Source organism: Panthera onca, chromosome C2 (assembly GCF_046562875.1).
Source record: "Panthera onca isolate mPanOnc1 chromosome C2, mPanOnc1 haplotype 2, whole genome shotgun sequence".
In the NCBI taxonomy this organism is placed as follows: domain Eukaryota; kingdom Metazoa; phylum Chordata; class Mammalia; order Carnivora; family Felidae; genus Panthera; species Panthera onca.
The window spans coordinates 70,273,903-70,297,141 of record NC_138347.1 but is presented as its reverse complement, the minus strand read 5'-3'; the positions used below and the strand labels follow the sequence as shown (position 1 = coordinate 70,297,141).

The 23,239-nt window shown below is 45.0% G+C and overlaps 1 protein-coding gene across 1 annotated transcript in view; it reads left to right on the top strand.

Annotated features, from left to right (window-relative positions):
• ITGB5 (integrin subunit beta 5) overlaps positions 1-23,239 on the top strand; it is a 121,443-nt gene that overhangs the window by 4,567 nt on the left and 93,637 nt on the right. The window contains exons 2-3 of the mRNA XM_060639734.3: positions 7,004-7,089; positions 16,976-17,180. Coding sequence (XP_060495717.2) covers positions 7,004-7,089; positions 16,976-17,180 — 291 coding nt within the window. The remainder of the gene's footprint in view (positions 1-7,003; positions 7,090-16,975; positions 17,181-23,239) is intronic.

Below are 23,239 nucleotides of genomic sequence, written 5' to 3'. Positions count from 1 at the left end.
TCCCTAGATATCCATAGGGCATGCTGCCTCCACCTTGCAGCCCTTTCTTGGCAGTCTCCTGCTCAGCAAGTTGTCCCTGGCCACTCGCAACTAAACCTCCTGCCCCACATCCTTCCTGTCTCTTTTCTTTCCTTAATTTTTCTCCTCAGCCCTCATTGTCATCTCGTGTACTTACTGATCTTGTTCACTGTCAGTGCCCTCTCCCCCCAACCCCCAATGAGGATTCTCCCCCAACCGGAAGCACCGTGAGGGCAGAGAGTTCTGTTGATTTTGTTTATCACTGTGGCCTCTGCCTAGGATATTGCCTGGGTCATATTTGTTGAATGGATGGATGAGCTTGAGTCTTGGCAAGATTTTTTGAGCTGGAATATATGATAGAGGCCGTGTATTGCACCCCCTGAATTGTTTGCATGAGAATGCTGAGGCCTGGAAAGAGTAAGTGGCTTGCCCAAGGTCATGTGGCCAGTAAGTGGCAGAACAAGTACTTGGATCTTTTGTGTCCAGGATAGCCTCTTCCCATAATTCCAGCCCAAATGTCCCCTCCTCTGTGAAGCCTACTCTGCCCCCTTCGGGTAGGTGGAATTGGCCTGTCCTTCCCTTGCTCCCACAGCACATTCTGTTACACTAGGGGCCGGGTGTCCCCCTCACATACTGCGTGGCAAATTACCCAGGCCTTATTTACCTTTAGGTTCCTAATACAGCCACAATGGATCCCCCCTCCCATCCCCACTCCACTACCCCATGGTTTCAGTGGTCTTTAAAAAACCCCTCAATTTTCTAAAAACGTAAATCAGTTTTAGATATACAGGAAAATTGAGAAGATAGTACAGAGAGTTCCTATATACCCCACACCCAGTTTGCCTATTATTAGCATCTTACCTTAGTACCGTATGTTTTTTACAATTAATCAGCCACATTGATACATTATTATTAACTACAGTTCACACTTTATTTTTGTAATAATTTTTTTAAATTTTTTTTTTAACGTTTATTTATTTTGAGAGAGAGACAGAGCATGAACGGGGGAGGGGCAGAGAGAGAGGGAGACACAGAACCGGAAGCAGGCTCCAGGCTCTGAGCCATCAGCCCAGAGCCCAACGCGGGGCTCGAACTCACGGAGCGTGAGAACGTGACCTGAACTGAAGTCGGACGCTTAACCGACTGAGCCACCCAGGCGCCCCTGTAATAATTTTTTTTAACGTTTATTTATTATTGAGAGATAGAGAGACACAGAGCATGAGCAGGGGAGGGGCAGAGAGAGGGGGAGACACAGAATCTGAGGCAGGCTCCAGGGACTGAGCTGTTGGCACAGAGCCCGATGCAGGGCTCGAACTCATAAACTGAGAGATCATGACCGGAGCCAAAGTCAGACGCTTAACCGACTGAGCCACCCAGGTGCCCCAGTTCATACTTTATTTTATTTAATTTTTTTTTTTTTTTAATAAGCCCCAGGCCCACTTAAGAAAAAAAAAAAGAAAAAATTTGAACTCACAACCCAGAGGTTGTGAGTCACATACTCTACTCATGGAGCTAGCCAGGTACCGCTGAGGTTCATACTTTAGTCTGATTTCTTTAGTTTTTACCCAATGCCCCTTTTCTGTTCTAGGATCCCATTCAGAATGCCACATAAATTGAGTTGCCTTGTCTCAGTCTCCTTTGAACTGTGACAGTTTCTCAGTCTTTTCTTGTTTTTGATGACCTTGACAGTTTAAAAAAATGTTTTTTAATGTTCATTTTTGAGAGACGGAGACAGAGCATGAGTCGGGGAGGGGTAGAGAGAGAGGAAAAGACAGAATCTGAAGCAGGCTCCAGGCTCTGAGCTGTCAGCACAGAGCCCGATGCGGGGCTCAAACTCACATGTGGTGAGATCATGACTTGAGCTGAGGTCGGACACTCAGCCACTGAGCCACCCAGGCACCCTGATGACTTTGACAGTTTTGAGGAGATATTTTGTAGATTGTCTGATGTTTTTCCTCATGATTAGGCTGGAGTTATGGTTTTTGGAGAAGGCCATAGAGGTAATCAATTGCCTTTTTAAAAATTATTATTTGAATAGGTATTATAGTCACATGATTTTTTTTTTATAGTATAACAATTGTACAGTGAGAAATCTGTTTTCCATTCTCAGTGCCCATCAGTCTAGCATATTGCCCTGACTCCTTCCCTCACATATTACCCCTGTTAGGTTTCTTATGTATCCAGGGTGTTTTCTACACGTATGTTACAGATATCCCTCCCCTGGGGCACTTGGTTGACTGAGTAGGTTAAGCCTCTGGCTCTTGATTTTGACTCAGGTCATGATCTTGTGGTTTGTGAGTTCAAGCCCTACATCAGGCTCTGCCCTGACAGTGCTGCTTGGGATTCTCTGTCTCGCTCTCTCGCTGCCCCTCCCTTGCTCTCTCACGCTCTCTCTCTCTCAAAATGGATACATAAACTTAAAAAAATTAAAAAGCAAATATTCCTCCCCTATGTTTGTTGAAAGCACTATACACACTGTTGTATATTTTATTTGCCTTTTATTTGCAACTTAATATATCGAGGTAAGGTTCGTATCAGTATATAGGGAGCATGCGCATTCTTTTTTAAAACTGCATATTATATGCAAATATATGAATTTGTTTTAAAAATACAAGTCATATCTGTCAAGCGGGGTGTTCTGCAGATGTGTGATGTTCAGAAAGGTAGTCTAAGAAGGGAACTGGCCTTCCTGAGACATATATTTACAGTTCATGGTAACATCTTTGGACCAACAAATAGTTGCTAGATTTTGTACCAGAAACATTTCATCTATTGTGTGAGAAGTATGGGGGGCGTGGTTCAGGATATGGGGAGAGGCACTCCATCGTTGCCACTTTTTAAAAAAGAAAACAACAATAATGAAATGTCTTTATTTTCTGTTGTCTTGACAACAGTGACTAAAATGTAATTTAGGATCATGAGGAACCCCGCTTCTTGCTTGAATCATGAAGATGACACACACATGAACCATTCTGAATGTTACGATCTGTTACTGTTAATGTGCTTTCTAGGGTGAGAACACACCCTATATACTCACGATGCTTTTCCCACTCTCCCGGCTGAATAGTGTCATGTCCCCTCTCTCCCTGCCAGTATAGGGTTATTCTAGCTTGGTACTCATTTCTGTTAACCCACTGAATGTTTTGGATCAGGAAATTCCACCTGCTGGATGTGTGCTGTAGCAGGTGTTGTCTGACCTTGGACATGTGGGGTGGACAGAGATGGGGAGAGACTGCATGGAGGGAGGCTGGCAGGAAGCCACTGCAGGAATCTAGACTCAGTGCAGAGGGCCTGGCTTGGGCATTGTGGGGCCAGAGAGGGCAGGCAGGAAGGGCTGGATTAAAAGCAACATTTCATGCATCTTGAAGGAATGATCGACCGGACGTGGTAGCTGCCTGGATATGATTGATGAAAGAGAGGGGTGAGTCAATGAGTTTCGGAAGGAGAGCATATTTTTAGATTATGGTTTGCACTAAACCCCGGCTTCGGGGGTGTTAAGGGCTGCAGGCAGTTGCAGTTGGACTGGAAATAGTCACAGTGCAAACCAAGAAAAGATGTGGCCATCGTCTGGGCCACTAGTGCCTATTTCCATGACCTAGACACGACACTCTGACATTTGGGAACTCTAGCTGTTTAGCTTTTTATTCATTGCTTCCGTCCTTTCAAAATGCTGTTGGTGCCAAGTGACTCATCCAGCCAAATCCAAACTCTGAAATATTAATAGGTGGAGAGAGGAGAAATGCCAAAGGAAGAGCTCTGGTGCTGTGGTGGGTGTCAGCGCACAACCTATGCTTTTGGTTCCTGGAGTGCCTGTCTGGTCCCTGTTACCTGGTACACTGAGCTCCCGGGGAGCAAGGCTCATTCATCTCTGTATTTCTAGAATCCCCTAGTGCAGAGCTTGGCATTTAGTACATGCTTCGTGCAGGCTTTCTTGAATTTGAATTTGGCCCAGGAGCCTAATTTTAGAGGAATCATTTCGAGGGCAGCACAACTACTTTACTGTTGCTTCTCAATATGTAATAATGGAATCAATTAGGAAATCAGGACAACACGTATTTTACAGTTGTTCAGTATGTTTTCATAGCAGATGTCTGTCCCATCCTTTGAGCCTCTTCAGTATTACCTCCAAGCTCTTGTAGGCTGACAAAACAGAAGACCAGAGCCCAGTCTGTCTGGGTCCGCACTGAGGAGCCTTATTGCCTTGAGCTCAAGACCCTCCACCCAAGTTCCTAAAGCTCAGTGATGAATGGGGCCCTGGTATTTAGAAAGTGGTCTTTGTGAATTTCTGTGCATCTAAGCAGAGACACGAATAAGACAGCTGACCTCAAATTCTTTTCTGATTGAGAGCCTGTTATAGATCTCCTCAAGGAGATCCCAGAGCTCACTGGTCACACTGCCCTGAGCCTGGGCTGGGTCAGGGATTGCCAGGCAGGTCCCCGATTTGGGCACTTGCTAACCAGCACCCCTTCTGACCTCTTTCTGGCAGACGGGTCTCCTTGTTTCAAGTCACTGACTCCTGTTTTCTCATGTTTTCATCTCTAAAATGAGCTGACTTGGCCAGCTCATTTTAAAACAGTTCTAGCTCTGAGGGTCTTCAACTCCCATGATTTTATGGAAATGATTTTGGGTGTCAAAGGAGATGGTGTGCCACAAGGACCTGAATTTTTTTGTTAATTTTTTAACATTTATTTCTTTTTGAGAGAGAGGGAGGGGCAGAGATAGGGACACAGAGGATCCCAAGCAGGCCTCATGCTCTGACAGAGCCATATGAACCATGAACCCATGAACCATGAGATCATGACCTGAGCCGAAATCAAGAGTCACCTCTTAACCGGCTGAGCCATCCCAGGTGCCTCTAGGGCCTGAATTTGTACTTGATAAGGAGAGCAGGGGGAAAGTCACTTTCATTCTGGATTTGATCCCTCCATCCCCATTTGAGTTTCTGACACGTAAGGAGATTTGACCACAAAGTGGAACTGGCATTTTGAAACTCTTCCTGCCTACATATTTTTTTAAGCCTATTTAAAAGTCATCAAGTGAGTGGATTCACTTTAAAATGAGAAAGGAACTTGTCAGTGCAAGCAGGAGGCAAGCAGGCCCAAATTCCCAGTGGGCTGGATTCAAAGACCTTCTTGGTTAGTGTTTGGACCTGGGAAGGGCTCTTCTGCTGAAATGAGGTTATGCATGCTATCCCAGCTTGTTTCTCCAGCGAAATGCGTTCTGAGTCCAGGGCTTGCACCCAGGAGGTCCTGTTGCAGTCCTGGCAGTGAGATTGGAGTCCCCCAGCTCTGTGGGTGTGGCAGGGGCTCAGCAAGACGGCTGGTGGTGCCCAGGAGCCCAGAGTGCAGCATCGAGCTGGGGGAAAGCATCTGACTTTACTCTCTCTGGGCCTCCAAAGCCCTTCCTCCTTTCTTCCCAGCATCTCTGGTCCTGCTAGGGTCTCCTCCCTTCCACCCCGGTGGCCATTCTAATCCCAGATGGTATTTGTTCCCTTTAGTGTCCCTCGTGGTGACTAAGTGCAGCTCCCTGTGTCTATTTCTGTTGTTTTACTGCTAGTGGCAAAGGAGAAGCAGGGAGTTAAAACTAGCAAATTGGGGAAATGCTAGGGTTTCAAGAGGTCTTACAATAGTTGTTTTTATGGTATTTCATGGAGTTCCCTATATTTTCCCCCTCCACTCTCCCTTTTAATCTTTTCCAGCTGTTTTTCCCCTTACAGTTTGGACCCTTCTTTCTAGGGCTGGTGGCCCTGGGTTTCTCTTTTTTCCATCAGTTCAGTGGACATTCTCTCTTCTTGAAATTCAGGGCAATGACCAGAAGAGACTAGTGGGTCCTTAGTGCTATGAGAGCTGAACAGAGAGCCATGTTCATTCAGAGAAATACCAACATCCTCTCCTCTTGGTCAAAAGAACTGTGTCCTTGATGTTTCTGAGAAGAAGGAAAAGAAAAGAATGATAAGTTTCAAGGTTCGCAAGATTGAAGAAGGGTGGGTGCAGGTGTGGGTTAGGGAGTTGAGGGGGCAGCGAATTTAACTTCACCACTGCAGTTTAGCACCCCCCTCGGGAGACCCCTCCCCAGATTAATGGGAAAGAAAGGACTGGTCTTGGTTTGAAATAAGTAAGCTTTACGATGGTAAAGAAATTCCCTTCTAATCTTAGTTTCTGATTTTTTTTTTTTTTAAATCAGGATGGGTTTTGAATTTGGTCAAATGCCTTTTTATTACCCAGTGAGGTGATGATATGGTTTTTCTTATTTGACCTACTAGTAGGTATACTGAATTAATGGATTTTATCTTAACCCATTAATTAATTAATTTCAGAGAGAGAGTAAGAGTGAGTGGGGGAAGGGCAGAGAAAGAGAGGGAGAGAGAGAATCCTAAGCAGGCTCCCCACTGACAGCGCAGAGCCGGATGTAAGGCTCCAACTCGTGAATCATGAAATCATGACCTGAGCTGAAACCAAGAGTCAGATGCTTCACTGACTGAGCCACCCAGGTGCCCCTCTTTTTTCTTTTTGATAAGGATTTTATTTTTAAGTCCTCTCTCTGGTCAATGTGAGGCTCGAACTTACAGCCCTGAGATCAAGAGTTAGAAGCGCTTCCCACCGAGCCAGCCAGGCGCCCCTCTTTTTTCTTTCCTTTTATCGTACAATTTCTTTTTGTCATTTTGGGTGGACTGAGTGTAGTGAGGCCTTCTGTGAGGGAGGCCCTCCTGTGTGATGGGGCTGGAAGTCCACGGGGATCCAGCAGAAGTAATGGGAGTTGCTCACACTAGTGGGCACGCTCGGTGAGTGCTTCAAAAACTGTCACAGCGTTTAGGGCACGGCCAATGAGCCTTAACCTGCGATTAGCACTGGGGCCTGTACCCTTCAGCCTTACCCAGGCTCCCTGTTAAAAAAAGAAGTGACCCCTCCCCCCACCCCATACAAAAGCCTCATCAATCAGGTTTATGGCCTGGAACTAATTGGTGCATCTTTATCTTTCTTTGAAGGTCTTAACATATGCACTAGTGGAAGTGCCACCTCCTGTGAAGAATGTCTGTTAATCCACCCGAAATGTGCCTGGTGCTTCAAAGAGGTACGTGGCGGGGGTGGGGGTGGGGAAGAAGGGGCAGGCTACCCCACGGCTCGCAAGTTGACTGCGCAGAAAATTCTGCAGACTGTGTCTTCCTCTTTTTTTCTAGGGCATTTATAACATGGGTCTTCAGATCGTGTTGAGTGTTTTCACCCTATTTTAGGAAAACAGGGCCTTCCTTCCCCTTGTGGGGAAGCCAGTTATGACCCTTGTATGGTTTTCTGCTCTTTGGTAAGAGATGTGAGCATGTGAAGTGAGTTGTTGTGTGACAGTTCAGAACCTACAGTGGTGGGTGGCATGTTGGTGGAGGCCAGCCATCTTCATGGGGCTCGTCTGAGGATGAGTATTATGAGTCAGCCTTTATGGAATAGTTAAAAATAATGGTTGCTGTTTCTTCCCACCCTGTAAGAAGGGTTATAAGTTCAGAAAGATGTTAGGCATACTGCTTTCATAAAGCGACGCAAATACCAGAGCTTGGTGCCCTCATCAGCAAATGATCAATTTCTAAAATTCCTCTCTTGAAGGACATTTCTGGATTACTTGTCAAAACTATTGTCAGAAGCACAGGGCACAGACCTTCTTTGCACAAGCACCCTGTTAAGGTTATTTTTTGAAGAAGCTAAGACTTGCTATCTCGCACTGGCTAAGTGTCTGCAATTCAGTGCGTGGGGCCTGTCAGGAGGACAAGAGAGGGGTCCTGGGAGGCCACGCTTCTTCACCACGATGCAGCCTCGGAGCCTAGGGATTGGTTTCCTCTTTGATGGCTACAGATGGTCGTGCGGGGAGCCCCGCTAGATACTGCACACCTTTTACATGGCATCTCCAACCCTCACAACAGCTCCGTCAGGTAGGTGGGAATAACAGCCATTTTACTGATGAAAATTGAAGGCTCAGAGAGGTGAAGTGACTTTTTCAAGACTACGCATTGTGCCAAAGCTGAGTTTCAGTCTGCCTTCTTGGACTTCTGAGTCCAAGCTCTTTCCTCGAGGCCACTTGGCCTCTCAAGTGTGACCTCTCTAGAATTTTTTTTTAGTAGAGAGTAAGATTACTAAATAAATTACTCCAATCCCAATAAATTTATCCCAAGAAATCTTCTCAATGTATGAATCTTCATTGTGTTTGTGCTTAATTGTGGTGTGTTTATTATGAAATTTCTTTAAAACCTTTCACTGGTACCCTATGACTTGCATGACAAATCCAAGTTCCTTGGCCCCCACCTGCCTCCCCACCATCATCACTTGCCTGCCCCCAGCACTTTGGTCAGAGGGAACTACCCAAAGATCCCTAGAGAGCCCTGCCTGATGAATACCCTCATGGTTTTTCCTGTGTGTGCTCCTGTGCTTCCCCCCTTTTCCTGACCAACATTTGTCTTCCCCCGTTTTCAAGAATCAGTCCAAGACTCATCTCTTCTATGAAGACTTTCATGGTTTTCCCAGACACATCTGTCCACCTATCCATCCCTCAGTCCATCCACGCCATTTGGCAAGGAAATGTTATCTTTCTCTTCCCGAATGTTGGGGCAGGGGTTTTATCTGTTTTCTGCATTGCTGGATCCCTAGTACATAGAGCGTTAACCTGGCACACAGTAGTTGCTCAATAAATACTGGCTGAAGGCTTTCACTGGATTGCTATTGATTATCTGCACGTGCAGGCCATGACCACCTCTTTGTCTCCCCATATTCTGTACTTCATTGGTAGCACTTATAACCTTTTATTGTTATTAATTTGTTTTCAGGCCGGTTACTGACTAAATCATCTTCTTGAAAATCTAAACTATGTCTTACTCATCTTGGCCGCTCCAGATTCAGCCAAGAATCTGGCAGAAATTCATATTGGATAAAAGAGGTGGGCTTAAACAACATGTCATTAGAAAACCAAAATTTAAATCTCAGTTTTGCCATATTTCCTCCCAGTTTCTTGATATGTAAAACAAAGGTGACAGCTCCCACCCTCCAGCATAACTGGGAGTGTAGAATGAGATCAGGCCGCAAGAGGGTTTGTGAATGGGACTGCTAATTAACAGAATCAGTATTATCCAGCAAACTGCTTCTGTTGTCAGTGACATTTTCTAGTAAATGTAGGCAGTGGGATCTGGAAGCCAGGGTCAGTGGTCTGCTTTGGTTTTCTTCCTTTTCTTGTGCTAGTACCTCCACGAGTCTGATGTCCTAATATTGATAGTGAATGACATTATCTCAAGGAACATGTCATTGTCCCAGGCCACACTTGGGTTCCCTCTCTAGCCCATCTGGTTCCCTGTGCTTTGGCGGAGCCTCAGTCTTGGCTGAAGAACTCCTCATTTTCTTGGGGCGAACTGCCCCTGGGGCCTGAGTGTATTTCAGGGAGCTGAGTTTGGAGAGTTCAGGAATAGTTTTTGATCAGTCTCTGCCCTTTAGCAAGACAGAGTAAGTGTGGCCGAGTGCCTTCTTAACCATATATCCTGGGACATCATCAGAGAGGTAATGCGTGGCCAAGAGTGTATGATGTGTATGTACATTGAGGGCTGGTGCCTAATGGACAGCCAGGGAGGGCCAGGTCCCTAATCAGTGTGTTTGTGTGGATTCCGATCCACCCACCTGCCTTGTCGTTGCACACCAGCACGGATTAATCTCAGAACATATTCCATCAAGACTCCCCTGCTCTTGAACTCACCGTGCTTTCTTATTTTACTTGAGGTGGGGTGAGGACCCTCACTCTGCATTTAACATTCCTTGTGACCTAATTCCACTTCTTTTATCCAGTCTGCCCTCCCATTACTCTATTCTCCCACAGGTATCGAGTTTGAGTCTGCCCTTGTTCAGCTCCTGCTCAGCACCTCACTCTGGTTCTCTACAGAGTTCTGCTGCGTTGCCCCTCTCTCTCTCTCTCTCTCTCTCTCTCTCTCTCTCTCTCTCTCTCTCCCTCTCCTTTCTTAAGATTTTATTTTTAAGTAATCGCTATGCCCAACGTGGGGCTCGAACTCACAACCCCAAGATCAAGAGTCACATGCTTTACTGACTGAGACAGCCAGGTGCCCCCTGAATGGCCTTGTCAACCTGGCTCTTTTGCTCTCTTGTCTTTGCTTGCTTGCTTTCTTTCTTTCTTTCTTTCTTTCTTTCTTTCTTTCTTAATTTTTAAAGTTTATTTATTTATTTTGAGAGAGAGAGGGAGAGAGAGAATCCCAAGCAGGTGCTGTCAGCACAGAGGCTGACACAGGGCTCGAACTCACGAACTGTGAGAGCATGACCTGAACTGAAATCAAGAGTGGGATGCTCAACCAACTGATGCCAACCAGACATCCCTCTTGTCTTTGTTTCCTGATGTAGTTTACTGGTGGCTTCAGACTCACCCTCTGGCTTCAAGACCAGAATTGCCAGGCTTTTTTGTACTCTTAGACCAGGAGTGTAGGAGGCTGCCTGTCCTCACCTGTTCCCATTGCACACCTCAGCCCCTGCCCCTCATACTTTGTGATACCCCCATGGCCCCTGCTTCTCAACCAGCACGAATACTTATGGGGCTCTTTGTACAGCACAGGATGAAGCACACAACAAACCCCAGCAGCTTATTATCCATTTTTTCTGTCATTTTTTTTTTTAGTGGAAAATTTCCCCTGATCTAAGATTATAAGTTTCACAACCCAGTTAGCTGTGAAGAGGAATTTGCAGGGCATGGGGTGTGTGTGTGTGTGTGTGTGTGTGTGTGTGTGTGCATGTGTGCGCGCGCGCGCGCGCTTTCGGAGGCCCCGGGCAGCCTGCATTGTTTCTACACACACTTTCTTGCCTATGACCCAGTCACATCATTTTGCCTACGTGCAGTGAGAACTGGGAGACCGGACCTAGCTGAGTGCCCAGGGAGACCCTGTGCATGAGCAGAATGTGCTCGAAGCAGGGAAGCCAGTGTGACTTGTAGGAGGATGGTGGTTTGGGAGAAGTGGACAGGGCTGAAGCACCCAGGCTCCCTATGAGGATAGAGGGAGCAGAGTTTGTGCGAGTGGAGACAAAGATAGGCTAGGGGATTGCATACAGGACTGGGGAAGTGGGGAGTCTGTTGGGCATGACAGTGAGGCACCTTGTGTCCACGGCAGCGCAGGCTGCTGAGAAGCCAGAAGGAGAAGAACCAGGGAGGCTGGCCTGTGGTGTTTTGATAGGAGGAAACGGGGATGGACGTGGAAGAAGACTGGGGAAGCCTGGGCCAGGGTGAGGGGTCTTTGCCGGGGAGGTAGACATGGAGAGGCAGAAATGAAGGGTCAATAGGGCCGGGTGCAGGAAAATGAGGAAGGGGACTTTTTAGAAGCTGGGAAAGAAGACAGGCCAAGCGGACCTTCTGGGGAAATTATGGTGGCTGGGGCATAAATGACACATTGCCTGTATTTTCCTTTGAGCTAGGAGGAAATGAAGAAAAAAAAAATGAGCATTCACTCCAGCTCACAATAAAATATAGATTCTTTGAGAGCATCTCTTTGTGGTCATGAAAGGAATAATCTTGACCTATTGTGGATGCTTCATAAATATTTGTTCAGTGAATTAAATGAGCCGCCTGAAAGCTGCCGGAGGGATTTCTCCATCCCCGGGGCAGAGGGTACATGTGGGAGGGTGTTGCTTATGCACAGATTTTGGTTTGGATCGCTTACCCTCTCCCCTCACTGCCCCCACATCCACTCGGGCTCTGAGGGGCTGGCCTGGCCCTGCCATATCCCAGGAAAGAGGCCAGCCTCAGATGGTGGTCAGCTCCCCACCTGTGCCCACTTCTCTGCCAGGCTCTCTGCCCATTCACAAGTTTGTTTCTTCCCTTTTCATCCCAGAAATTGGGACTGTCTCTTTCCTGCCTGGGTTCCTCTTCTCCCAGGGCCTGCAAGTTTCTCAGCTCACCCACCCCTGCTGTTTCAGAGACAAACAAAAATCCACCCTTTCCCCCAAACCACCACCCACATCTTCTTAGAGTTTCAACCTTCAGCCAGAGTAGGCAGGATGGGGTGCAGATAATGTAATGACTGCTATGACACAATCACTAGAACCTGAATGAACCTGTTCGCACTGGCGGCGATGCAGGCACAGGCCTTCACTGCAGGGAGAGAGATTTTGGTGAGCCAATCGTACAGGGAGTTAGGTGTTACAATGTTACAAACAGTGGAGCTCACTGTATCTTCTACATGGTAGGTGATGGAGGCAGTGAAAGGGAGCAAGTTAAAACAACTTGCAAAGGCCAATGTGGTAGCAAATTAAAAGGGATCTAAATTTGGAACACTTCCGTTTTCTTTTTTATATCACAGCATAGTGACTAAAAGCCATAAAAGATGTTTCAAGTTCCTGTTCCCATTCTGTTGCTTCTTTTGGAAGTTTGCCTGTAATGCAGTTTCCTTTTATGAGTCCTTGGAGGGTTGATGGATGCGTTTCTGGAGACCATGGACAGATGCTTCCTCCATGAAGTGAAACTTTTAGCATCGAGCATCGGGAACACCTGCAACGGTCGAGCTGTGCCCAATTAGAAGCCCTTCCTGAAACTAGTTTCCATTTTTCCAAGTTGAGATGAAGTCCCCACTCTCCTTCCGTACCTGTTTTTCTGCATAAGAGAGAATATTTATCCTCCAAGTTTGATAGATGGCAGGAAGATCTCTGCCTTGGGGGCAGCAAGGAAGTACTAAATTCAGAGGGATGGAATCCGGGGACCCAGAGTTAGTTTCTTACTGCAGAATTCAACCATGGCCTTGTTTGAGATGGAAGGTAGGTGATGCAAAGAGCACTGCGGTCCAGGCAGCTGAGGCCGGATGAATTTGAATTTCTTGGGTGAAGTTTGGCATGAACTTTGGCATGTGGGCCTCTGATTCCTCACCCGTAGAGAGGAGGGGCTGACACCAGGTGGTGCATCTGAAGTCCATTCCCCTTGGAACTCGCTGTATTCTGACACCTGGAGTGGTTCCAAATATCTGGCCTCTGGGATCTGAAGACTCTTAACACATCAGATAGCGGGATGTCATTCATGTGAGGAAGACTTTTCTCAATCATGAGTCTTTCTTTCCTCCAGGGATTTATAGTTTGGGGCATCTGCATTCACAGAATTGAAGCCTAAAATGGAGATATTGAGACATTTCCTTTTATTTATAATGCTTGCATATTTGGAAGGTTATAACCACTACAGTGTATGCCCCTGATCTCTGTGGTTTTAGGTCCCTGTGTTTATTTTGTTTTTTAAATTAATTAATTAATTTGATTATTTATTTTGAGAGAGTGCACATGAGCAAGGGAGGGGCAGAGAGAGAGGGAGAGAGAGAATCCCAAGCAGGCTCTGCTCTGCCATTGTGGATACCAATGCAAGGGGCTCGATCCCATGAACCATGAGATCATGACCTGAGCAGAAATCAAGAGTTGGATGCTTAACTGACTGAGCCACCCAGGTGCCCTAGGTCCTTGTCTTTAAATATGCATCTGTTTTCATTCAAAATTAAACTATCTAGAAAGGAGTTCAGGAATAGAGGAGACTCACCTGGGCTTGTGGGGTCAGCACTCCTGTTGGGCCTGCAGCACTCTGTCCTTTGCTTGACCAGCAAGAACCTATGGCTGGAAATTAGTCTTGGCTATTTTTGGAAGACTGTGCCAGATGGACCTTCAACTACTGTGGGAATCCCACCACTGAGGGAGCTGCCTTACTCTTAAAAGGTGCTTCAGACCTGCTAAGCTTAGAGGTGCCTCAGGTGGTGTCCTTGAGGCCTTAGAGCCCTGGGACAATGACAAGGCTCAAATAATAGGTAAAGATGTCTCAAAGGCTGTTGAACACATCAGTGAAACCATTGGGCCTGCCCCAAATAACAAGACACTGAACTTTGTGAAATAGGAGAAGGTTGACAAACTGATGATAGAGGTGGAGGTCACTGAGACTAAGTCTAAATTTGGTGTAGGTGCCGTTGTAGGGTGTCCCTGGCTGTGTGCTGAGAAGGGGGCTCTCTGTAGTGTCCCATTTCTGACTTGGTTGGCACTACTGAAGTCACCTTGAGAGTTTTGTTTTGTTTTGTTTTTATAGTAAGCTCTATAGCAAGCCTCAATGTGGAGCTTGAACTCACGATCCCTAGATCAAGAGTCACATGCTCCACCAGCTGAGCCAGCCAGCTGCCCCATGAGTTGCGGTTTTAATATGGTCATTGGTAGTTCTCATACTGGCAACCAGGTGACAATACAAAGGTCAGTGGCCCTCCCTTGGCTGCACAGCAAACTTCCGGGAAGCCACGTGCATTGTAGTGAAGGTTTACCACAACCTCGAAGAATATTATTAAGGAGACATAAGCTGCTACCAGTGAGGGGAATGAAGAGAGCGTTGCTCCTAACATCCTAGAGATTAAAGAGGCCTCAGAGCCGCTAGAGTACCGTTGTTAAAGCCAGACACACAGAGAAGGCTGTACTTGGCACGGGTGTGGCCGTCAGGTCTAGGAAGGATGACCTGGACTCTAAGTCGGCTGATGATCCTAGCAGGTGCATCTTCCCTGGCCAGCAGGTGGCCCTGTACAAGTTCTCCATCAAGGACCAGTAGTGTCTGTCAAAAATCTTCTGAGCAGGATGACTAGGAAGCTTGGGTGAAGTTCACTGCTAATGCTGGTGTCTGGGCTGTAGGGCATGATCTCGATGGCCAAGCTGAAATGAATCGCCAAGGCTATGGACTAGGAATCATGCAACCACCTCCTGCAGGAAGCACGTTGGCTCTGTAACCTAGTCTGTTTTAGACTGCAAGCTGCTCCAGACCAATGGGAGGGATGTCAGGGCTCCCTGTCACTCTGGGGACACCAAAGATGCTTTCATTGCCAACCTGATGGCAGAGTTTTGCCCTGGACAGCTCAAGACGGTGTACCTTGACAATCAGAACTGGGCCAAGCACGACCAGCTCGTCAGAATTGGAGGAGCTGGCAGCAAGGCCTAGTATGTCAGCAAGAAGTTCAGAAATTCTCGCCAAGTAGGCTCTGAGCAGGCGAGCCCCTGAGCCCTTCCAGCTCTGGACAGCCAATTAGACCTCCGCTGCAGACAGCTCAGGACTGCAGACCTCTCCCTTCCCCCATCCCTGTGCTTTTGTACTGCTTCATTAGAATGTCTACATCAGAGCCGAACTTGGCCATGTGGAACCCAGTTTGGAAAGCCTAGCTTTGAAATCCTGTATAATTTCAAGGATAATTAGTTTTAGCTGGAATAATTATTTTTCTCACCTGTTCCACAAGTGTCTGGAGCCACTTACAATACCAGCCCTGAGGTTGACAGGCAAGATCCCAGGGGTTCAATATACAAAAAAAAAAAAAAAAAAAATCAATTATGAAACAAAAAACACCAACAAAATCACAGAGGCCCAGAACAACACATCTGGTTTTACTTATATAAAAACACTGCAAATTGTTCTTGACTTCTTGGTCTTGAACCTTGTGAAGGCTCTAATAGGCATTGGCTAGTCCTAGGACATCCTGGACCATGATGAACGGCGAGTCCTCTGAGTGTCTGTGCTTCTCCCAGCAGTCTGGCTCCTAACACAGCAGTCAGGACACTTGAATCATCTGAGGCTTTCTGACAAAATGTTACAGAGGGGAGGGGAAGAGATCAGCATTGTAACTCCTCTAGCTATTACAAGGATTATCTAATGGAGTACTGGCATTCAGCCAGCTGGTGGAGGTGATCTTATTTTCTACATCCATCAGTGAAAGGATGTTCAGAGAGAATCTTGGGTTTACTTTGCTGTTGAAAATCCCCTTACTGCAAAATGATGAATACTTATAAGTACCATATTTTATAACAGAGTATATTATTTCATTTTAAAGTGAGTGGCCTAAACTCCTGATGCCCAGATAAGGTTGGGTCAGTCTGATACACAACCTTCTCCTAAATCCAGCTTAAGAAAAGAAAGTGTCAGGGCGCCTGGGTGGCTCAGTCAGTTAAGCGTCTGTCTTCAGCTCAGGTCATGATCTCATGGTTCATGAGCTCGAGCCCTGCATCGGACTCTGTGTTGACAGCTCAGAGCCTGGAGCCTGCTTTGGATTCTGTGTCCCCTTCTCTTTCTATCCCTTGCCCGCTCACACTCTCTCTCTCTCTCAAAAATAAACAAACATTAAAAAATTTTTTAACAAAAAGAAAAGAAAGTACCTTTCTTGTTTATTATTCAAATAACAGTAAAGATAATATAAAATATAATTTTAGTCACTCTAATGCCTCAACTACCCTTAATTAAAAAAAACTTTAGTTTTGAATCCCAATGCAGATATGATTTTATTTTCTGATTTAGTCTTCATAGTTTTGAATGACTGTGTATGGAGATCATATACCATGTTTTTCTTATCATTTGGGGATTTAGGTTTATAAGATCATGCTATTCTAAATAACGCTGCAGTATATATCTTCTTACAGAGTTTCCCCTTCTGATTGATTTCTTGTGATAAATTCCTAGGAGTGGACTGCTGGGTCAAAGGGCACCGTGTTCGTTGCCATGTTGTCTAACAGAATGACTGCGCAGAATGTACAGGTCCTGCACAGTAGATGAGTGGATGGCTCAAAAGTTAACTCTTCATTGCCTGAATGACTACTTGTCCACTTATATAGCATCTTTCAAAATTTTTCAGTTGTGTAACTGACCAGTTACTTCCCCCCCGCTAATCATGTAGACACATGCATTTTTTCAGGAGAATTTTGACCATTAAAGGAACAGTGAAATGAAACAGTTTCATTATGCATTTACAGTTTACAAAGTGCTGTCATATCCAGTACTTTAATTAACTCTTGTAATCCTCGGTGAGGCATATTGGGGTCTATGCTATCACTTTTACCGCTTTCAGACGATAAAAATGGAGTGCAGAGGGTTTCAGGTCCACGAGATGGTGATGGGTCTACCACCTGAGGTGCTCTGGAAAGACAGCCTGACCACCGTGTGCTCTCTCCTCCTCTGTCTCTGCACCTAGGACTTCGGCAGCCTGCGCTCAGTCACCTCCCGGTGTGACTTGGAGGCAAACCTGGTCAAAAACGGCTGCGGAGGCGAGTTTGAGAGCCCAGCCAGCAGCACCCGGGTCCTGCGAAGCCTGCCTCTCAGCAGCAAGGGCTCCAGTCCCACGAGTTCGGATGTCATTCAGATGACGCCCCAGCAGGTTGCCCTGAGCCTGCGGCCCGGTGAGTGCCCTCGGATGGGACGGATGGGACGTGTTAATAATGAGAAACCCGGCCCGGGCAGGCTGAGAGCAGAGCTGATAGAGGGAAATGGCAAGGTGTGGCCCAGACCCCAGGAAGCAGAGTCCAAGGCCCCCGTGGACAGATGGGTAGCTTTGCTGTTTTTTTAATTGCAGAAAATTTAGCATTTTAGCCATTTTAAAGTATATAGTTCAGTGGCATTAAGTACATTCATGCACCAAGTTGTCTAAGTAGCACCACCATCCGTTTCCAGAACTTTTCATTACTCCAACCTGAAACACTGCCCATTAAACATGAATTCTCAATTGTACCCTCACTCTCGCCCCTGGAAGCCACCACTGTAGGTGCTCCTCTAGGTGCCCCATATAAGTAGACTCATACGGTAGTTTTCCTTCTGAGTCAGGCTTGTTTTACCCAGAAAATGTCTTCAGGGTTCATCCATGTTGTAGCAGGTGTCAGAATCTGCTTCCTTTTTAAGGCTGGTTGAAACTCCCTCATACATGTATGCTGCATTGTTTGTCTGTTCATCCATCCGTGGACACTCGAGTTGCTTCCACTTTTCAGCTATTATAAATAGCATTATTGCATTTTATGGGAGGATACTGGCCGGTTTACTCCCTAGTGAATGCAAGTTTCTCAGGAAAGTGCTGCTTCCAGGAAAGAGTATGTTTTCTTGTCAGCAAATTCCATTTGAGTCCATGGCATTCTGAAGGGACAGACTTTCAGAGTAGAGGTGTTTTGTCTTACAACCCTAGAGCCCCTGCAATCCCTAGAATTGATGGTGATGTGAAGAAACTAACAGATTTTGCATACCTGCTGTGTGCTGAATACCTGGCCGACTCTAAGGTAGCTAATACCATTTTACACATGAAGAGCGACCCACTCAAGGTCTCCCACTTAGAAATGGTCTCTGAGTCAGCTCCAGGTCTTTGTGACTGTAAAACTGCTGTTTTTTTCTAGTTCATCACTTTTGTTATATATTATTCTACATATTAGAATTGTTATGATGTCAAAGAGTAGATATGCATGTGTCTAAATTAGGAAATACCACATTATCAAGAGAAGATAGCTTATTTCCAAATTCCTTTGAGTTTTAGTCTTTTCTTCTATGTCATTGCCTAAAAAACCATTGGCAATAACTATTTCCAGAGGGTTTATATAGACCTCAGAGTTGCTTGGAGCCAGTGGCAAGAATCATGGATGTGGTTGGCCGTCCCGGGTTCCAGCTCTGGTTCTGTCCCTAGCTCAGAGGGCATGGACAGGTTAGCCCTTTCCTTAGCATCTCAAGGTCTTTGTCACAAATGAGACTTTTTGTGTAGATACACCTAAAAAATTTTTTTTGTGTTTATTTATTTTTGAGGTGGGTGGCACAAGTGGGGCAGGGGCAGAGAGAGAGGGAGATACAGAATCTGAAGCAGGCTCCCGGCTCTGAGCTGTCAGCACAGAGCCTGACGCGGGGCTCGAACCCACAAACCATGAGATCATGACTTGAACTGCTGTTGGATGCTTAGCCGACTGAGCCACCCAGGCGCCCCTAAATACATTTTAAAAAGTTAAAATCAGCATTATTTTCTTTAAAAAAAAATTTTTTTTTTTAATGTTTATTTCTGAGACAGAGAGAGACAGAGCATGAGTGGGGGAGGGGCAGAGAGAGAGAGAGACACAGAATCAGAAGCAGGCTCCAGGCTCTGAGCTGTCACAGCATAGAGCTCGACGCGGGGCTTGAACCCACAAACTGTGAGATCATGACCTGAGCCGAAGTCAGTCCCTCAACCGACTGAGCCACCCAGGTGCCCCTTAGAAAATTTTTTTTGATGTTTGTTTATTTTTGAAGGAGAGAGAGACAGAGTGTGAGGGGGGGAGGGGCAGAGAGAGAAGGAGACATAAAATCTGAAGCAGGCTCCAGGCTCCGAGCTGTCAGCACAGAGCCTGACACGGGGCTCGAACCCGTAAACCATGAGATCATGACCTGAGCCGAAGTCGGAGGCTTAACCAACTGAGCCACCCAGCCGCCCCTAAAATTAGCATTATTTTCAAAGAGTAGTGGCCAAAGGTGTCAATTCTGGAGTCGGTCAGGTCTGGGTTTGAATAGTGACTCTCCGTGTCTCAGAATTGGTTTTAGCCCAGCACCGCTATCATAAGCATTTAGCTATGCTTGCTCTTGCTACTGACATCCTATGGTTAAGAATTGTTTTGTTCTGCCTCTTGAATGGTCTTGGAAATACGAAACAAAATAAGGGTGTATGTGGCTCTGCTACTTAGAGGGGCACAAACTACCAGATCACAGGAATTAGTGTGGGGATTAGTTGAGGTTGCTATTTTTATGAGTCCACTGTAAGTGACACTTAGGCTTTTTGTTTGGTGAGATACCATGCTGAGAGAGAGAAGGAAGGGAGCTCTGGCAGAGCTGTGTGCCAGCGTAGAGAAGAGTCAGCTGAGCCTTTATGTGGGTAGCTATTTGGTGATGTGCTCTGGGTTAAAATAACTCATCTCCTTATGTGAAGACAGGCTCAGGGTCAGGGGCTGTGACCCAGAAGGGGATGTAGGAATTGTGGTAGACTATTAAGATATTAGAACATTGTGTAGGGTAAAGTGGCTGGCCGTTAATGTGAATGATGTGTCTTCTTTTTTATTTAATTATAGTATAACAGTAACTTAAAGGAAATTCTTGAAAAATCTACTTTAATGCAATATTATTTTTCATTTTTACTAGATCCTGTCTCTATTCATGTGTTCATATTTTTCATATACTTATAATGTATTTATAATCATGTACTGTCTTCAGTAATTAACAAAGAACAAAATCTGTACCTCCAAACCAGTTTATAGTTTCAGGGTCACCAACAAGGGAGGTTTTTAACTTATATTTTTGCAACTTGTCATTTAGAATTGCTCTCAGAGCCCATGGTTTTCTAAGAAGTATTTTCCTTCAAGGTGGCAAATCCTTATTCTTCAGGGTAGATTTAGTTTAGGAAGGAGTTGGAAGTCACACAAAGCCAGAGATGTTATAGTTTTAATTCTACTTCTTAAAATCAGAGTTAAGGTATGACTGTGAGGCAGAGAAACTGTTGTATGACTTGACTTACCGACTGGCTTTTCAACAGCTCTCAAAGAGGAGTTAAAGAAGTGATTTGAGTGAAGGTAGCCTCCTTGTGCAAAGTTTTCTTGGCAGTATATTTATGCACAGCACTGATTTATGCACAAAGCACAATGTATGCTCAGTTAAAGAAGAAAGAAGTCAGTCTTATTCTAATATGCTTGTTGTTAGAATTCCAAGTCATCACATATTTAAGAAATGCATTATTTTGCCTACTGAACTGTCTCAGAAATGAACAAAAAAAGGGTGTATGGGGCCCTGCTGGATCGCCAGGGATTAGTGCTGGGGTTAGTTGAGGTTACTGATGTTAGCAGTCTGGGTAGAGTCTCATCTCATGCTAAGCATTGTGATACAGTTTCTGGTGTTGGAAATAAAATGGAAAGCGTGATCCTTTTTCTATTTTTTTGTTTATTTTTATTTTTTAATTTTTTTAAACTTTATTTTTTTATTTAAAAAAATTTTTTTACATTTATTTATTTTTGAGAGAGAGAGAGAGAGAGACAGAGCACAAGTGGGGGAGGGGCAGAGAGAGGAGACACAGAATTTGAAGCAGGCTCCAGGCCCTGAGCTGTCATTACAGAGCTCGATGCAGGCTTGAAGTCACAAACTGCGAGATTATGATCTGAGCCGAAGTCAGACACTTAAACGACTGAGCCACCCAGGGGCCCCAAACTTTATTTATTTTGAGAGAGACACAGAGAGCAAGCAAGGGAGGGACAGAGACAGACAGAATACCAAACAGGCTCCATGCACTGTCAGCACAGAGCCCACCGTGGGGCTCGAACCCACGAACCATGAGATCATGACCCAAGCCGAAACCAAGAGTTGGACGCTCAACTGACTGAGCCATCCAGGTGCCCCGATCCTTTTTTCAAGACAAAATCATTTTGTGGGTGCTGTGGATGGGCTCTGATTGTGTATGTGGTGATGGAGAGCCCATTTCTGGGAGGTCAAGGTGATGGAGGGACTGGCTGCCCAGTTAAGGTATGCCCAAACTGTGAGGATGTTTGTCTATAGAGATGAACACTTGGAGGAGATCCTATGAAAATATGAATTCCTAAAGGTCTAGAACCTTGTAAATATATTTATGAAATGTAGAAACACCTGAAGCCAATGAAGCCTCTTAAAATCTTGAACATTTTAATATTTTTAAAGAGAAGGACAGGCAGGCCCCAGATATTTATTTATTTGGGGGAGGTAGAGAATGCTATGTTGTAGTCAGCAACATTCAGTTTACCAAGTGCATAGTTAACCTAAGTTAATCACCCCCTGACTCTGGAGAAGCCCTTGAGATATAGTGATTTTTTCCATTATTTATTTTTAGAAATGCTTTTTTGTCTCCTCCCTCACATAGATATTTGCTGAGTGAAGTGTAACCCTTTGCCAGCCTTATACCAGACTAATCGAAGGCAAGCCTTGGTATAGTATGCGTGAGTTGTTGTTCCAGGGGAAGCCTGGGGAAAAGAAAGGAAAATTTCCCTCTATACAGAACTTTTTGTTTTGCTTTTCTTTCTTTCTTTCTTTCTTTCTTTCTTTCTTTCTTTCTTTCTTTCTTTTTCTTTCTTTCTTTCTTTCTTTCTTTCTTTCCTTCCTTTTCTTTCTTTCTTTCTTTCTTTCTTTCTTTCTTTCTTTCTTTCTTTCTTTCTTTCTTTCAAACGTGATTCCCATACTGTAGAAGTCACAATTTTATTATCTTATTTTTATGTTTTTAAATAATTTTTTTAAGCGTATTTGGTTTTTTAAATAATCTGTACACCTAACAGGGGGCTTGAACTCACAACCCTGATATCAAGAGTTGCACACTTTTCTGAGTGAACCAGCTGGGTGCCCAAGTCACCATTTTAAAGTATACAATTCAGGAGTGCCTGGGTGTCTCAATCGGTTAAGTGTCTGACTTAGGCTCAGGTCATGATCTCATGGTTTGTGGATTCGAGCCTGCGTCGGGCTCTGTGCTGACAGCTCAGAGCCTGGAGCCTGCTTCAGATTCTGTGTCTCCCTCTCTCTCTACCCCTCCCCGGCTCATGCTCTGTCTTTCTTTCAAAAATAAAAAACATTTAAAAAAATTTTTTTTAAAGTGTATAATTCAGTGGTTTGTAGTATATTTGCAACATTGTGCAACCATCACCACTGTCTCATTCCAGAATACTTTCCTTACCTCAAAAAGAAACCCTATATGCATTAACATACCCTCCTTATCTTTTCCCTCCCTGCCACGTAGGTCCTGGCAGCCTCCAATCTACTTCCTATTTCTATGTTTTTGCTTATTCTGGACATTGTTCTCTTTCTTTCTCTCTTTCTTTCTTTCTTTCTTTCTTTTTTTTTTTTTTAATTTGGAGAGAGAGAAAGAGCATGAGTTGGGGACAGAGGGCAAAGGGAGAGAGAGAGAATCCTAAGTAGGCTCCTACGCTCAGCACTGCGTCTGATGCAGGGCTGAATCCCATGACCCTGGAATCATGACCTGAGCTGAAATCAAGAGTGGGACACTCAACCAACAGAGTCACCCAGGTGTCCCTATTCTGGACATTATATATAAATCATATGGTATATGGCATTTTATGTCTGGCTTTTTTCACTTTGCAAAATATCTTCAAGATTCATCGATGTTGTAGCATTTATCACTTCCTTCCTTCCTTTTCATGGCCAGATAATATTCCATTGGGTCTGTATAGATATACCACATTTTAGCTGATGAATACTGGGGCTGTTTTCACTTTGGGGCAGTCATGACTAATGCTACTGTAAAAATTCATGCACAAGTTTTTGTTTGGACATGTGTTTTCAGTAATCTTGAGTACATTGCTAGGAGAAGAATTTGTGGGTCATATGGTAATTCTGTGTTTAACTTTTTGAGGAACTGCCAACTTTAAGCAAGAGTTTGTATAAACACAGGATCATGTTTTCCATTTTGTTTTCAGTCCTGGAAACTGTATGTGAGGATAACAAC